Source organism: Protopterus annectens, chromosome 16.part0 (genome assembly GCF_019279795.1).
Source record: "Protopterus annectens isolate FY-2018-M chromosome 16.part0, PAN1.0, whole genome shotgun sequence".
Lineage (NCBI taxonomy): Eukaryota > Metazoa > Chordata > Ceratodontiformes > Protopteridae > Protopterus > Protopterus annectens.
This window is the reverse complement of record NC_056750.1, coordinates 380,294,759-380,312,969: the sequence shown is the minus strand read 5'-3', so window position 1 is coordinate 380,312,969 and position 18,211 is coordinate 380,294,759. Positions and strand designations below refer to the sequence as shown.

The window sequence follows — 18,211 nt, the reverse complement described above, 5'->3', positions numbered from 1 at the left end:
ATGCAGACTGGCCATGTCACTTTGGAACATGGCCATGGACTTACAAATGGAACTACAAGCACAGTACTTGCCAGGCAAGGAAAACACGCTGGCAGACAACCTAAGCAGGAATATGACAGATCCACACAAATGGAAATTGCATCCAAAAGGTTTTACAGAAATAATCCAAGAATGGGGAAGGCCAGACATAGATCTCTTTGCCTCCCACAAAAATCATCAATTGACAAAATTCTGCACAAGGATCTTCCATCCAAAGGCCTGGAGAGTGGACGCTCTCTCTTTCAGTTGGACATCAATGACAGTTTATGCCTTCCCACCTCTTCCTCTGCTGTCCAAAGTTCTATTGAAAACCAGAGCAGACAGACCAAAGATGATTCTCATTGCTCTGGACTGGCCAAGGCAACACTGGTACCCACTCCTGAGGAGCCTGACGCATTCGCCACCATGGACCCTGCCTCTAATGCCTCTTCTTCTGACCCAGCACAGCTTCAAAACTCTTCACAGCCAGCTAAAAACACTCAATCTAGCCGCATGGAAGATTCCTTAGCATCACAACAGGCCCTACTCTCCAAGGAGTTGCAGGATGTCATTTTGGAGGCCAGAAGGCCATCAACTAGAAAAGCTTACTCCATAAAATGGAAACGTTTTTGTGTCTGGAATGAGAAAAAGGGCCAGGATCCTGGAAAACTGAATTTACCTCAGATACTACAATATTTGGCTGAACTGCTAAGCAGTGGACTTTCTTTCTCCTCCATCAAAATCCATGCCTCAGCCGTTTCTGCAGAATACAACACTGATCCACCTTTATTCTCTCACCCTCTCTTAAGACAGTTCCTCAGAGGGGCTAAGAATTTAAGACCTCCAAGGAAACAACCAATACCTGCTTGGGATCTCAATTTCATTCTGGAAAAACTGACCTTGCCTCCCTTTGAGCCAGCTGCCTCATCAGATTTGCAATATTTGTCCTGGAAAACAGCTTTCCTTCTGGCTATCACCTCAGCTCGTAGAGTTTCAGAACTACAGGCTCTCATGGCTGTCCAGCCTTTTATCATCTTCCATCAGGACAGAGTTTCCTTACGAACCAACCCGTCCTTTATGCCTAAAGTGGTATCCAGGGTAGCTTTAAATCAGGCCATACATTTACCTACTTTTTATCCTAATCCTCAAAACAAAGGGGAGAGATTACTACATTCCTTGGACATCCACATACAACTGCGTTATTATTTGGACAGAACAAAGCCTTTCAGAAAATCAGAACAGCTCTTTGTGCCCTATGCGGTAGGAGCTCAAGGAAAGCCAATTTCCAAACAGACAATCTCAAAATGGATGGCCCACTGCATACGCTTTTGCTATTCCTTTCATGGCAAAACTGTACCCACAGGCATTAGAACTCATTCCACCAGGGCCACAGCCACCTCTGCAGCCTTCCTCAGAGGAGTTCCTACCAAGGATATTTTGGAAGCAGCCACTTGGAGTTCTGTGCATACCTTCTCCAAGCACTACAACCTACCATTTTACTCCAAATCAAGAGCAGGCTTTGCCACTGCAGTCTTGCAGGGCATTTTGGCTCCTCCTAGTTCCACCTAGTGCCTACCACCCCTTTCTTAGCTTTGGGATTCTACCCATCTGTTATGACTGCAGCTGTATGCACGATGAACATAGTGCAGTTTTGTACCTACCATAAATGTAGATGTTCGAGGGCTAATACAGCTGCAGTCCAGGTTTCCCTCCCTCCTTCCCCTCTTGGGACAAGCCTGTAGGCTAACACATCCTCATACAACCTGATTGGGGTATTCATTTATGATGTATTTGCTTGCAACTACTGTATTTTGATTATATTGCACTGCATTATTACACAAATTTATGTATTGCCTTCCTTCTGGGGGCACCTGACATCTGGGGCAAGAAAAACTGAAGAAAATGGCGTCGGCTGGTTCATTTATACGCCTGTCGCACTGACGTCAGGGAAGAAGCGACGACAACCGACGCCGGACCTAGACTTTGGAATTCGGCCGATCGAGGACCCGCCTGATGGCAGGAGAACCCATCTGTTATGACTGCAGCTGTATTAGCACTCGAACATCTACATTTATGGTAGGTACAAAACTGTACTTTCTATAACTATCATTAGCCAATTGGTTGATATGATTAGAAAAAAACTCATAGCTGAATCTACCCATATACCCAGGTCCTTAAATGAGTCTACAGTTTCAATCACGGTGTGCCATATTAAATATTCACCTTTAAGTTTATGTCTCCCAAATCTGATATGCTTAGTTTTTGATATATTTATCAACATATTATTCTCCTGTGACCAAATGGTCAATTTAGTCAAATTATTTTGCAGACATGCCTTATCTGTAACACTTGTAATCAGTTTACCCAATTTCAGGTCGTTAGCATATAGACTGTAGAATGGGCATGGTGATCAATATGTGAGAACAATTTGTTAATAAAATAAATAACTGTAATGCTGTAGTGCCTTGTCACTAAAAATGAATACATTAACATGTATTTTTTGTTGGTACATTAAAAGTTTGAAAACATGTTGAAATGTGAAGGACTGGTGATTTTGTTATTGATCATGAGTAATCAGATAGGGTTGAACTGATAAATCTCAAAGTTTTTCCTACTTCACCAGTCTCTTACAGTTACAGTCTGATATAAAACAAATTAGCATGTATAGGTATCATGCAAGCACTCATTCATTAATTGCTCAGTTATCTACCCGATGGATTCTGAGGAGATGAAAGTAGCAGTTTCCTTATCACTTATAAGATGTGGGGAAGTTGTATATTCTCAGAATAAGAGGGTGCATTTTCTTCTCATTATCCTTGGGTAAATTGTTATACCTGGATGAAGAAAATAAATGTTCTTGGAATTTTCTTGGCTAACAATTTTGAGTCATTTTTATATGAGTTATACCTCTGAGTACCAGCATTGTTTTATAGAACCCAACTTATTGCTAGATCGTAGACGCAATATGCATTAAGTCCATAAAAAGTAACAAGTACCTAAATGCACTGTTGTAATGGTTAAATCAGAAACACATTTTTACTGTGCTAGATCCTCTATGTAAAGAAAGGCAATGAGACTGACAAGTCAGACTTTTTTAAACATTATTAAGTATGACATTAAAAAAGAAAGATAAGAACTTGTACACAAATAGAAAATAAAACAAACCATGTTTACATTTCTTTTATTTTCATGCAGTTTACATTTTAAAAGTTTTCATTCACTCCAACATTACATACATTGCCCAACTCCTGCCTTTCCTTAAATTTCCTTCCTTTACCTTCTGAGTACTATTCTGCATGTACTGTTTGCACAAATTCTGTTTATTTCTGTTTGACGTGATCCTTCCCTTTTCTAAAGATTCCACTTCCAGTTCTTTTATCTCCTTTACAGTATTTAGTACTTTTGGTACAACACTGAGTCTGTTGTAAAGAAAGGGAAGAAGTGATAAAGTTATCCTATTTTCAGCATCAGCAGATGCAGTAGTAAATACATTCTTAAGAATGCTTACCATTTTGTTATTAAAATAAAGATGTGCATCTGCTGTAGCTCTGATTTGCTCAATTTTTTTTGAAAAGTCAGAGTAAAATGCTTTGTCTTTTCACTGAATTTCTTTAGAATGGACAGTTTGTTAGCTTTTTTCTGCTGGGTTATGTAAACTAAAGCAGGCTGCAGTTTATGAGTGCTCGTTACAGTTTTAATGGGCAGGCCTGCTATTAGGGGTTTTGAATGCACCTTGCTGGGATCTTGCATGTAAGAGTTTTTAGGATGCTGAGATTAGGCATGTTACTATTAATGCATGTTCATGATGGGGATGAAGTTCTGATATGTTTCGGTTTTTGTTGGATCTTTCATTGGCTTGTTTGTTTACTTTGTTGTTATGTATCTCATTGCGAATTACTGTAAACGAATAAATGAATGCCAGTACAGGTTATCCACAATAACTCATCTTAATATGTTCTCATAACCTAAGTGATATCTGGAGCTTCAGTATCAGAGACATGTACTGGTATGCTATAGGATTTCAAGAGAGTTAACTACAAAGCTCTTTCCAACTATCAGTTTCCCTTATGTTTATTACATATTCAGTCCAGGAAATAATGACATTAAGAAAATATACAGGCCCTTTCATTTGCAGTTTGGTGTATGCGAAGAAGATTAAACGTGAACGTTTAATCTAGTTTCAGTAACTAGACCATTATGTATAGTAGTCCTTTAGGAGAGTATGCGAAATGGAACAGGTTAGCTGTTTTAATTAACGTATTACCCACCTTCCCTATGACTGCAAATGTAGCTGTTAACTTATTTTCCTGTAGAATGTATGATTTAAGTTTTACAGTAAATAAGTAGAATTCATGTAAAGTAAATTGGTACTTAAATATGAACTGCATAATAATTTCCAATGCCACTTACTTGAAATATGATACATGTGTAATTTATGATTAGATAATACCAGTGAAATGGAACAGTTGCTGGATCAGATTGCAGCCCTCAGAAATGCCCTTTTTAATCAAAATGATTACATCACAAGTATGACAGATCCTTTCAGAAGAAGAGGATACTGGTACTATACACCTTCACCCCCAGAGGTAAGGGAAGTATTCCTGCACTGTCACAGATTTATTAAACACTACCATTATGCCTTATTTTAAAATGCGTCTGTTATTGTCATTCATCCTTAAGAAAAGTAAAATGAATAATTGAAATGTATTTCGCAGGGTATGGTTAGTTTTTTATCATCATACTGAAAGTCTAAGCAGTGTCAAAGTAATATTTGAGCTTAGACTGGATGTTCAGCCTAAGACCTTCATCTTACTGTTCTTTTGTCTCAAACTACTGTTTTATATGACTGATTTTCTTACCTAATCATTGGGTTATTTGGTGGTCCATTTGTCAGAAATTATCTTACTGTGGTTTGCAAAATTATTGGATTCAAACTTTTTATCTGTGTTTAGAAATGCCTGGGAATTACTTCAGCTGCATCTATAAGAATGTGTTTCCTTTACCTTTCATATGTGTTGAATTTCTATAAAAAGTATTTTTTTTTTGCTAGAGGATAAAACAAGCATTTTCCACTTTTTTAAATTAAACAATTCTATGTGAAATTTTTAGTTCCATTCATTAGCTTGATTTTGCAGTCAGAGATGCAGTAGTAATCCACAAGTCAAGAAAGAATTATGTATAACTTCCTCCCTTCTGCTGAGAGATGCAGTAAGATAAGGCAAAAGAAACCTAATGAGACCTACAACATCCACGGTACCGAGCACAAATACAAAACTGTGGCAGAATTTACTCGTCAGATTTCTTACAATGCAGCTGCATTGCACAAGGATGACAGTTCTCCGAACAGATCTCCAGAATAGTAAACAAATGTATAATACTACTGTAGTTAACCCACCACTTTAATTAGGATGAATATCCTGGGTCAAGACATAGAAGTCCACTCTTAGACTACTGAGGTGACAGCTTCACGGAAGAAGACTCAACAGCTTAAGCATATAATGCCTGCCCCCAGCTTCCTGCATTTGGATGGGCTTTAGGCAAGTGGCAGTCTCCCACTCTCCTCCTTTCCCATGCTGTTCCCCAAGAATGGATCTTCTAGGCTGAAAGATTCATTCATGCTGTTCACAGCCTTCAGTGTCTGGAGCCCCCTCTGCCAAGAGAAAAGAGTAAGCAGCTAAAGAGAAATGATGGCTCCTGTAGGAGCGAGGGGAAAGAATTGGACCACTTTGCACAATCATCTTCTCCCTTGAGTATGACATAAACACTGTTGACATCATGTCCATTGTTTCACTCCCCAGAGGAAATCGCATTTGGAGACGCTGTTTGTAAAATGAAAGAATTTTTGAAATGAGAAGCCAAAGCAGTAGCAAATGTCAGGAAATGGTATTTTGATTTACAGGCTTTAGATAGCCCTAAGCCTGTGGTAGTTACTCCAATTTTGGGAGCTCTAAAGGATGTCATCTTGGCTGCCTCTAGGAAGCTAGACATCCCACCTTCTTATCCCTAAAATACATGACAGTTTTTTTACAGTATCGAATAGTCCCAGAATTTTCTTTACAAAAAACCTGTAATGGGGTCAGCAGTTGTATATATGGATCCAGGGAAGTGGTTAAACTGACACCTGCACCAAATATTCTTCCCAGTGATAGGGAAGGCTTATCAGATTTAGGAAGAACCTTTATACAGCCTTTGCGGTGGCCTTCAGAGGCATTATCTGTCAGACACGCACACAACTGGATTTTTGAGCAAAATGAAGACTGAGGGGGCGTCTGATGTGGATATGAAAGCAAAATGATTGAATCATACCCAGGATGTCCATTAAGTTGTCATTCCCTACATCATGTGTGACTATGGGTGATGTATATGGCGCAGCTATAAGATCAGTGATTGAGACATGTCTGACTGAGGCAGCAGTTTTACTAGACAATGTCAAAATGCATCCCTGGATAAGGATTTGCACTTTGAGATCCCTTGCCATTAATGAAATATTTAAAAATGTAGAAAAAGGGGGAGACTGCAGTTAATGAAGCAACTTTTTTACTCCATTATGCATAGATGTGCCAGCTCTACTGTCGTGAATAAGGAAAAGTAAGCAGGCAAATGTCAAAAACAGTGCAAGAATAATGGCAGGGAGATCAGAAGGGGAGCCTAGGGATCCTGTGTTCCTTAGAGAGCAGATATAACTGCATGGATGTTCTTTATCCTTCACCTCTTCCCCCAAATCACAACCAGTATGTTCTCTCTTACCCATCCATACTGTTGCAATTATCCCACAGATGCCTCACTTTCTAATTGAAATGTGACTTGATTTGTTCACTAAATGTCATTCTGACATGTTCAATTATTAGATCACTGTTGTTGTAGCCTAAGCTCAATTCTAATACCCCTGACCATCCAGCTTACAAAGTTAAAGAGTACCTTCATGCCCTTCAACTGTCAGGAGCTCTGGTAGAGCCCCATATAAAACAGTTGGAGCACAAAAATCTTAGTGCTCCTTTGGTGAGCCCCATGAAACTGTCTGTCAGCTAGTGGTCTTTCAAAGCTGGGCAGATTAAGTCCCCTTCCACTAATTCACTATTTTACTTTATCAGGATGTCTTAATTATCTTATTGAAGTATATGGTTTAGATAAGAAACATAAGAGTCATCCAAGCATTGCATAGAGTCATCCAAGCATTGCTGTTTGCTTCAGAGGTCCCTTTCTCATTTACTGATGGAGCAATCCCTGATTTTCACAGTTTTACCTTCCCCTTTATAGAAGAAGAAGAATGCTGTCACAGTCATTGGTTGTCAGCTGGCTCCTGTTGCACCTGAGCCACTGGTGTTTTATTGCTGTTGTCACTTGTTCCTCAGACCATTCATGTTTTTATCATGGTTCTCTTGGTGTAGTATATGCAACCAGTAAGGACCGAGGGGATAGCTACTTCCTCTGTGGCTGTAGGGCTGCCCTTGCTCTGGCAAGGGAGAAACATTCTTGTCATTCTCAGGAGAGGGAGCAGGTGAAGGTTATTCACTTAGCCAAGATAGGGAATCAGTTTCTAGGGCTAATATGACTGCTGAGAATCAGTCCTTTTCCACTGAGTTACTCAGTGAAGGGGAACACAGTGAGAAACCCTTATAGTCTCATGTTACTATTTCTGTGGACACAGGTTTACTAAGAAACTTATTGGTGCTTTTTCCTTGCCTTCTGTTTCCTCAGGCAAGAAAAGGAAGAGTTCCCTCTCTTTCTGACATGAAGTTTCAGTCAGAGGAGCAAACATTACAGGAGAAGTGTTGTATCTCAGGAATTTCTTCACAATGTGAATATTTTGATTCTGTAGAAAGTATGGTTTTAGATTTCTTTCCTGAAGATCTGTCCTCTTCAGAAAATTTAAGATGAAAGAGGTTTTTCCATAGGAGCAGAAGGAAATTCCTATAACACATAGAAAACATATTGTGATTTGTTACAGTTGGAAATGCCAGATTCTGCACTTATTCCTACTGTGTTGCCTGCTTTAGAGAATTTTTTGTTCATGGAGTCTAGGTTGCGCCGATAGTCAACCTCCTGATCCTAGGAAGTCTAACACTTTATATAGGGTACTTCAAGCTTCTAAGCATTTGTTTTCAAGTCCCAGATCAGACCCAGCTGTGATTTCTTTATCCAAAACTGATTTTGCAAAACAGTTTACTGCTTCTAAATCCACTCCCTTTGTCAAGGATGGGAATCCAGTGGGTAAGTTAGGGAAGAAAGTGTATTCTTCTAGTCCTTTGACTTTCAGGATTTTAAACTGTCAAGATCACATGCTAGAGTTTTTACTTTTATCTTTTGAGAACATGCAGAAGTTAATAGTTAACCTTCCTTGTTTTGAAATAAAAAAATCCTTGAACACCTCTGTTATATCTGCTTCTCAAATTACTAAGCACATTTTAAAGTGTGCTTATGATGTTACTGATAGAGCTGCTGCTTCTCTGTCATTATTGAGAAGACAGGCTTTGACATTTTTCTCACAATCTTCCTGTAGATATTAAAACTGAAATTTTAAATTCTTCCTTAGATAAATAGATTCTTTTTGGCCGTTCTGAAGTTGAGGTGTTAAAGAAATGTGATGAAAGGGGAATGTTAATACAATAAGTGATTCCGATTTTTCTACCTCCTTTTTCAAAGGAAATAAAAATTTCTCCTCCATTTCAACTTCCTTTTTCAGTAAGTCATTTAAGCAACAAGATTCTGGTGAACAGGATTTTAAAAATCAGTGGCAAGGAAGCTGTAAAAAGAAAGGAAGACCCTTGAAAAATTAAGGGAGGATCTCTCAACCAGCATGACTATTGGACTGTTCATTCCCCCCTTCTACACCCTGGTAACCTCAACATCTCTATGAGACTTTATCTTCCCCAGTCATGTGAGATTGTTACATACAGATGGGTTTTGTAGATAATTCAACAAGGTTGTATTTGACAATGTGAATCCACCCTTCCTTCCAGGGGATTCCTCCTTGCTTAGTGAACCAAGGTTCTCCCTTTCCGCACCAGATGTTGATCCAGGAAGTTGCAGAACCTGTAACTTTCTGCCATTTGGCCAAAATCATTTTTTTTTCTTTCAAATATTTTTTCTGATACCAAAAAGGAAAGATTTCTGGGAGATTGTTTTGGACTTTTCTAAATCCTTTTGTCAAGATTCTGAAGTTCAAAATGTTATCCTTTCAATCCTTTCTATTAAACCTACACTAGCCTTTATGGTAAAGCTAAATTTAAAAATGCCTGTCATTATTTTCCCATTGGCTAGCAGTTCAGGTGTTTTTTAAGGTTTGTTGTGCCTGGTTTAGATTATTAGATCTCTGTCTTATCCTTTAAACTTTACATAGCACCAGGAGTATGCATGAAGTGTCTTGCTCCTGTCATAGTTTATTGCAGACTTCAAATCATTCACATATTTATATATTTGGAGGATTATCTTATTTTTGCAGACTCTTTCCAGTTGTCAAGAGTCTTTACAAACTGTCACCCTTTCTAAGCATGCTCTTGTTACACAGTTTTTCAAGGGAAGTTGTATATCTGTCCACGTGGAATACAGGTGGCTCCTTCTTGAGATCTCAACTTTGTGCTTCAGAAGCTTACTATGTCTCCATTTGAACCGGCTCATTGAGTTTCTTAACATGGAAAACAATTATACTTATTGCTTTGACATCTGTTAGGAGAATATCTGAATTACATGCATTTATGGTGAGTCAAACTTGCCTTATTTTTCATAAGGGCAGTTTTTTTTTTTTTTTTTGAGAATCAATCCTCCTTTTATGCCTAAGGTTGGCTCAGAGTTTACTTTAAGCAAGACTATGTTCATTTCTGTTTTCTTTCCTGAACCCAAGAGTAAGTGTGAAAAGATTCTTCATACACTGGATTAGTATAGGAAGCTTAGATACTACCTAGACAAAACTCAAGCCTTTAGGAAAGCTGATCAGCTGCGGAGGTAAGAGAACAGACAGCCTATGTCAAAGCTGACCTCCTCACCTTCAGATTAGCAACTGCACTCAGTGTTTTACCATTGTGATTGGCTGCAGTAATTGCTTATTTCAGAACCAAGGACATTCCTATGTGTCCCTACATGGAGAACTGTGTCATTCAGACACTGTCCCAGGAGGAGGTTGAGTAGGCTGCATTTCACCATGGATTATTTCCAAAACCTGTGGTTTTCCTCAAACTTCCCCAAGTCAAATCTCAGCCCTTCCAAATGAGTGGTGTTCCTTGAAGCCTTACTGTATTCCACCAACTAGAAAGCCTGCCTCACTTTAGACAAAGTGGAATCTCTGATACATACTTTTCAGCAGATGATATAAGAGGCGATAGATACAGACAAGGAATACCTGAGGGCACTGGCTTTCATGGCCTCCACAATTTTAATGGTCCCCTTGACCTGGTGGCAGGTAAGAAAACATTCACAGTACCTGGAGGAGATGATCTCTATGATAACTTGTACTTACAAATAGAAGACTGTGCTGGATAGGTCATATTAAACCAGTGGGTGTCCTTCAAGCAGAAACCCCACAGTCAGACAAAACCAAATGCTTCAGACCTAGCATGGGAGGGCATACACAGGAGGCTTCAAATGTATGTGGGATGTCACTCTAAGGAAGGAGCAATAAATGTAAAATCCACAATTGCCCTGATTCAGGCACTCAGAGTCTTCAGGCCCATGTGCAGGGATACCAGTTTACAGTTCTAAAAAAATGAAATTCCTTTTCCACAAGGTGAAATCTGAGAGTTGCATCCTTCCTTTTTAAGTGTAATGTTTGATGTTCAACTTTATACTTTATCACTGCTGCAGTAGCCTTAAATATATGCCTTATATCCTGCAAAGGATATAACAGCCTGCCAGCTTCCAAAACTTCAGGGCACCTTCAATGCACCCAAGCTGTCAGGTAGCTTGAACAGAGCTGACTAAAAGACAGATTTGGGCACCAAGCCCTTCTGAGCTTTACTGCCACCAAAGATTACACTTCTCTGAGCTTTCAAGTCGCGAAGGTTAGCTTGTACTGTTTCTTTGGTGTGCAGGTAAGTTGCCATTGGGGAAAAAGCTTCCATTTAATAATTTTGCTTATTACATATACTTTTCTCTTCAAGAAAGTTACTTTAAACCATGGATTGTCAAGAGACTTTCTTCTTCTTCTTTTTCTTTGAGCTGTTCCCATTAGGGGTCACCAAAGCGGGTCATCCATTTCCATTTCTTCCTGTCCTATGTATCTTGCTCTGTCACACCAACCACTTGCATGTCCTCTCTCACCACATCCATAAACCTTATCTTAGGCCTTCCGCTTTTCCTCTTACCTGGCAGCTTCATCCTTAGCATCCCTTTCCCAATATACCCATCATCCCTCATCAGCACATGTCCAGGCCAGTGCAGTCTTGCCTCTCTGGCTTTGTCTCTAAACCGTGCAACCTGCACTGACCCTCTAATATACTTATTCCAAATCCTGTCCACTCTCGTCACACTCAGTGCAAATCTTAACATTCTTAAATCTGCCACGTCCAGCTCTGACTCTTGTCTTTTTGTCAGTGCCACTGTTTCCAACCCATATAACATAGTTGGTCTCACTACCCTCTTGTTGACCTTCCCTTTCACTCTTACTGGTACTCATCTGTCACAAATCACCACTAACACTCCTCTCTAGGCACCCTGTCATATGCTTTCTCTAAGTCCACAAAGACAAAATGCATCTCCTTCTGACCTTCTCTGTACTTGTCCATCAACACACTCAGAGCAAACATCACATCTGTAGTGCTCTTTCTTGGCATGAAACCATACTGCTGATCACTAATCATCACCTCCTTTCTTAACCTAGCTTCCACTGCTCTTTCCCTTAACTTCATGCTGTGACTGATCAGTTTTATCCCTCTGTAGTTACTACAGCTCTGCACATCACCCTTATTCTTAAAAATCGGTACCAAAACACTTTTTCTCCACTCCTCAGGCATCCTCTCACTTTCCAAGATTTCATTAAACAATCTGGTTAAAAACTCCACTGCCATTTTGCCTAAACACCTCCATGCTTCCACAGGTATGTCATCTGGACCAACAGCCTTTCCATTCTTCATCCTCTTCATAGCTATCCTTACTTCCTCCTTGCTAATCCATTGCAGTACCTGATTCACTATCCCCACGTCATCCAACCTTCTGTCTCTTTCGTTCTCTTCATTCATCAGCCCCTCAAAGTACTCTTTCCATTTGCTCAACACACTCTCCTTGCTTGTGAGTACATTTCCCCTCATTATCCTTTATCACCCTTACCTGCTGCACATCAAGAGACTGTACTGTATATTTGAAGAGAAGTGCTCTTTTTTTCCTTCAGGTTAAAAGTTGTTTAACTGGAAACCATATTTTTCTCTGGAGAAACTGTTTATTTTACTTTCTGTGCCTAGCATAGTGTTTTAAAGTGCTTTTTACTGCATTTGTATGGGGAAAAGACACACCATTTATACCTTGACCATGGAAGAAACTGCCAGTCCCATGGTCAGTCCTTCTTCCCACCATAAAAATAAAAAGTTTAGCAAACAGCCTGTGCCACCACAGCAGGCTAGCAGTTTGCCTCAGCCACAGGTGGGTGACTCTGCTGTGACTGTTTGTTGTATTTCAGACCACTCATCTTTTACCCTGAATCCATGTGGTGTTGCACCTACAGCCACTATGGACTGAGGGTTAGCGAGGTCATCTGTGGCTTTTGGGGTTCCATCAGTGGACAGAGTAGATCGACTATTGTTGGTCTTTAAGGAAGGAAGCAAGGAAGGCTTCCTTGTTTTGTCTGAATGTTCCTATCCCCAGGGAAGCTGGTGCTGCCACTAATAACACTGTTGGCCCTCCATTTTTCTCATAAAAAAGAAGCAGAAAACAGCATGCATCTACTCCACCTCCTCCTCAAATGTCCTTAGACAGAAGTAGTTTACTAGGTCTGACTCGATGTTTAATTCAGCCTGTTGATCCTTCTTATAGCCATGCAAATGGAAAATAGGTGCATGACCACCGGATCATATATGAGTGCACTGTACGAACACGTACATAAATGCATGGAACTAACCATACCCAACAGAACCAAAGATGTTCTCCTCCAAAAATAGGAAGCCATTCTGGTGGTCTCCTGCCATTAACAAACTGTACAACAGAAGGAAGAAACTGTTGCAGAAAAATGTGAAGTTCCAAGACTGGAAAAACTCCCTTATTAGTTGCATCAAAAAGTTGAGATCTCTCATCAAAGCCTCTAAAGGTAGCTATGAAGGCAGAATTGTGGCAGACACTAAAAACAACCACAAAGCCTTCTACAGTTATATCAAGAATCTCCATGGCAACACCCAGATTTGCTCTGAGTTACTGCACAATGGTTCCCTTCTGTACTGAACAGATATTGCCAGCATACCGGCCAACAGATTCAGTGCCAACTTTACCCCCCCCCCCCAAGGACCAATCGCAATACCAGAAGAATGCCAGGCACCCAGCATTACTGCAACACTGGTTAAAGCTGCATTGTCTAAGGCCAACAATACAGTTTCCATGGGACCCGACAATATCCCTGGCGGTGTTCTACATGAACTACAAAGTGAACTGGCACCTCACCTGTGTGCCCTGTTCAGTCACAGCCTCACCTCAGGCTTTGTCCCTACAGAATGGTGCACTGCTACAGTCATCCTTCTCCATAAAGAGTGAGCGACTACAGACCCTGGGAATTATCGTCCCATTTGCCTGACAAGTCTGATATGTAAGGCTATGGTGCACATCATCATGGACCTAATTAACAAGGATGTGGGGAATCTCCAAACTCTGGATCCCACGCAATTTGTTTTTGTGAAGGGCAGATCATGCCTGCTCAACCTGGTTGACTTCTTTGAGTCCATCACCAGAGCTGTGGATGAGGGCAAGCCAGTTCATACAGCCTACTTTGATCTGGCCAAGGCCTTTGCTACCATTCCCCACTCAGGAATTATTGATAGACTCACCAAACTAGGCATCAACCCCTATATCACTAGGTGGGTTGCAAATTGGCTCACAGATAGAACATGCACTGTGAAAGTAGCAGACCCCAAGTCAGACTGCTGACCAGTCATGAGTAGAGTCCCACAGGGGATCGGTCCTGGGTCCTCTCCTGTTTGGCATCTACTTCTCAGAAGTCCAGGCTAACACAGAGGGACTCTGGTTGACCAAGTTCGTGGGCAATTGCAAGCTGGATGACATTATTAACTCCCAAATGAAGTAGACATCCTACAGAAAGGCCTCACTGAGACCAATAACTGGTGTCGAAACCATGGCCTTGAGCTTAATGCCGGAAAATGCATCGTCATTCCCTTTGGGAAAAACTCAGTTCCCACTAATTACCACATTGATGGTAGCCCACTGAACACTGAAGGCGTTAAAAGAGATCTGGGGACACAGGTTGACAGCAACCTCTCCTTCGACCACCACATTGCCACTGTGGTCAGAAAGTCCTTCTGTGTGGCACATCTCATTACTAAGGGTTTTGCATCCAGGAAGAATTAGACCAGTCATTGAGTATAATGCCCCATTTGGCATGTACCTCACTAAACACCTGCAACAGCTGGAAAGGCCACAAAAGTACCTCATGAACAGGATCTTAGGCCTTAAACTACATGCCCTACATGGACAGACTCAGCAACTCCAGCTTTTCTCTGTCTTATATCATCTGTTAAGAGGCAATCTCTGCGTGACTTACAAAGCCATGTCTGACCCAGCCCTGTTAGAAATGTTACATCTAAAGAAATCCCATTTCCTCTGCACCACATGCTTCAGGGACCTCAACCTTATTACCACAATCAACAGAACATGCTGGAGGGACAGGTTCATAACCCAGAGACTGCCCATGCTCTGAATAGACTTTCCATACATGTCGAGCAGAGCACCTCACTGGTCCTTTTCAAGAGAAATCTTAATGAGTGGATGGGAAATAGAAAGTGCACCCTGGGGATCACTCCAGTGGTTCTACTTGATAGAGGCACCAAGAGCTAACACTGGCATAATGCCAGAGCACCTCTATGGGCTAGGCTTGTAAAGACTTCAGGACCGTTGGCCTAGTACACATCAATGAACCTATAGTTTCTAGTAAATGAAAGAGGAATATTTCCTTTCCTGAAGAGATTCAAAATTCTAAATGTGGATAAGAGGATAAATGAATAGCTACAGGGTTTTCTCTTTAGATTTCTGATTCAAACTCGGAGGAGAGTTCAGTTTCTGATTCCTCCTGTTGGGGGGGGGGGGATCTTTATCTGTGGCTATTTCTAGAATGTGCCAGTGTCTTCAGTGGGACAACACTGAGGTTTCTCAGTCCCTCAGAAACTGCTATGAGCTGTTACAGAAGGAATTTCTAGAATCTGCACCTAATATCTCTAGTTTTGTCAACCTTGGAGTGTGTGTGTGTGTGTGTGTGTGTGTGTGTGTGTGTGTGTGTGTGTGTGTGTGTGTGTTACTGCTTGCAGATTTCCTGACAGCCAGCTGCTCCTAAAAAAGGCAAAGAGGATGTATCAACTTCCTCAGTCTTTAAAGGTTTTGTGCACTCTTCTCAAATCCCACCCAGCAGCTATAGCTTTAGTTAATTCTACTGCTGCTAAATATTTAGTTAATTCCAATCCTTCTCTTTCTGATAAGGGTGGGAAAATTATTCATACATATGGGGAAAAAGGTGTATGTCCTTCTATTCTCATGTTGCAGTATTCATAACAGTAGGGAGGTGGCTGCCTGCAGCACCGGACAACTGGCCAGTATACCAAAGTCGTAGGATAGGGAGTATGTGTGGCGTTGCATGTCAGAGCCATAAATCGACATTGGCTATAAATGTGACATCTGCACATACCCAACTCAGAACTTTTCTGCCTCAGTGATCTAGAGACCTCTGATCGCCAGATTGTGCTGTCCGTTCGCTCGTTTGACTGTGGCTCTTTGCTTCAGATAAGTACCCTTTTTTTTTTTTTTTTTTAATATATACTCCTTCTTGCTTTCCAGATGTACATGTCAGCTATGAAGTGAAAGTGTGCTTGTATAAGACAAATTCCACATAAGGACATCGGCTCCCAAATCGACTACTTCTCCTATTTCTCTTAAGAGAAAACAAAAAGAAAAACACAGAATTACAGAACCAGCACAAAAACACAGAACCAGCACCTGGATGGGAAGCCTTTTCCCAGAACTTTTCAGAGCCTTCCAGGCCCTTCAGTCTCAGGTGCCCCAACCAACCCTGCTGCCTGTGCAAGGCCTTGGAGGAGTCAGAGGAAGAACTCTCTTCTTCCAATGAATCCCTGCCTTACTGTTCCCAGCTTGAGTCTCCCAAAGACTTTGCTACTCCTGAGGAGGAGGACACTATTAGTCTTGATTCTCCTGGGGAAGAGTTCCCCTTTGAGGGCACCATTACACTTATGATATAGCATTTTAAATGGGAGGTGTCTGATGTATCTGAGACTTAAAAGAGGTATTTTGAACTCCTGCAGATGGACCAGCCTTCTCCATCTGTAGTTGCTCCTCTGCTTCCAACTTTTCTGGATGCTTTTTAAGCTGCATCTCAGCCCCCAGCTTCTAAATGACCTGATAGATTTTACAAAGTCACCCAGGATGCACAATTCTTGTTCATCCCCCACCCCTGCAGACCCACTAGTCATTCTGGTGTCAGCAGACAAATCCTCCAGACAGCTACCTTCCACTTCTCTATTCCCTACAGATAAGAATAGCAAATTCATGGACAGACAGAGGAAGAAAATTTATACTTCATCCACACTAGCCATTAGAGCTATTAATTACAAAATCCACATGGCTAGGTTTGTTCTGGATACCCTGTCTAAGGCCTCTGCACTAATGCCTGACGTGCCAGATTCTCCTGCTAAGTCTCATCTTTCCACCCTGCTCTCTACTGCCTTTCAGGTGACCAAGGATTCAGTCAAATGCAGCTATGATGCTGTAGAAGCATCATCTAAATCTGCAGCATCTGGCTTTGTCCTGAGAAGGCACTCCTATGTGAGACTTCAGCCCCTACCCCCTGGATGTACAAGCCAAATTACTGGTTGCACCACTTGATAATAAGGCCCTTTTTGGCACTGCTTCAACTGAGCTACTTAAATTTCTCCAAGAAAAGGGCAAGGAGTTGCAAAATTTAAAACAGAACTGATATTGTTAACATCCTAGCAGATAGGTTCAGTGCTAACATTACCCCCTCTCACCCCCTAGAGAGCCCATCTCTATACCGGAAGAATGCAAAGTTCCTATAATCACGGCTGCACAGGTAAAAACACACTCTCCAAAGCCAAGAACACAGCATCATGGGACCTGACAATATCCCAGGCTGAGTTCTACACGAACTACAGAATGAACTGGCACCATACCTAAGTACCATGTTCAATCATAGCCTCACCTCAGGCTTTGTACCCACAGAATGGCGCACCGCGACGGTTATCCCACTCCACAAAGGGGGAGCCACGATGGCCTCCGGGAACTACCGCCCCATTCGCCTGACGAGTCTGGTCTGCAACGCCATGCAACGTATCATCGTGGAACTCATAAACAAAGACATTGGTAATCTCCAAACTCTGGACCCTACCCAGTTTGGATTTGTAAAAATCAGATCATGTCTCCTAAACCTGATTTACTTATTTGAAGCAGTCACCAAAGCCATAGATTAGGGTAAAATGGTTCACACAGCTTATCTAGATCTCTCCAAGGCTTTCGACACCATCCCCCACTCTGGAATTATAGATAAGCTCACTAAACTAGGTATAAATCCCTATGTCACAAGATGGGTTGACAGCTGGCTCACGGACAGAACCTACACTGTGAATGGCACACATAAGGCTGCTGTTTAATCTTAGCCTTACTACAGGATACGTACCCAAAGAATGGCGTACGGCAACTGTGGTCCCACTCCACAAAGGCGGTGCTTCTACGGACCCTGGAAATTACCGCCCCATAAGCTTGATGAGCCTTGTCTGCAAAGCTATGGAGAGGATCATAATGGAACTCATAAATAAAGACATTGGGGACCTACAGACACTGGATCCTACCCAATTTGGCTTTGTCAAGGGCAGATCCTGCTTCTTGAACTTGGTCGACTTTTTCGAAACAGTCACTAAGGCCATTGATGAGGGTAAGGCAGTTCACACAGCCTACCTTGACCTAGCAAAAGCGTTCGACACAATACCCCACTCGGGCATCATAGAAAAGCTCACCAGCTTAGATGTAAACC

General features: G+C 41.4%; 1 protein-coding gene across 1 annotated transcript in view; it reads left to right on the top strand.

Annotated features, from left to right (window-relative positions):
- The window catches only part of CNTRL (centriolin), a 4,034,091-nt gene that overhangs the window by 2,207,832 nt on the left and 1,808,048 nt on the right, over positions 1 to 18,211 (top strand). The window contains 1 exon segment of the mRNA XM_044058259.1: positions 4,462 to 4,604. Coding sequence (XP_043914194.1) covers positions 4,462 to 4,604 — 143 coding nt within the window.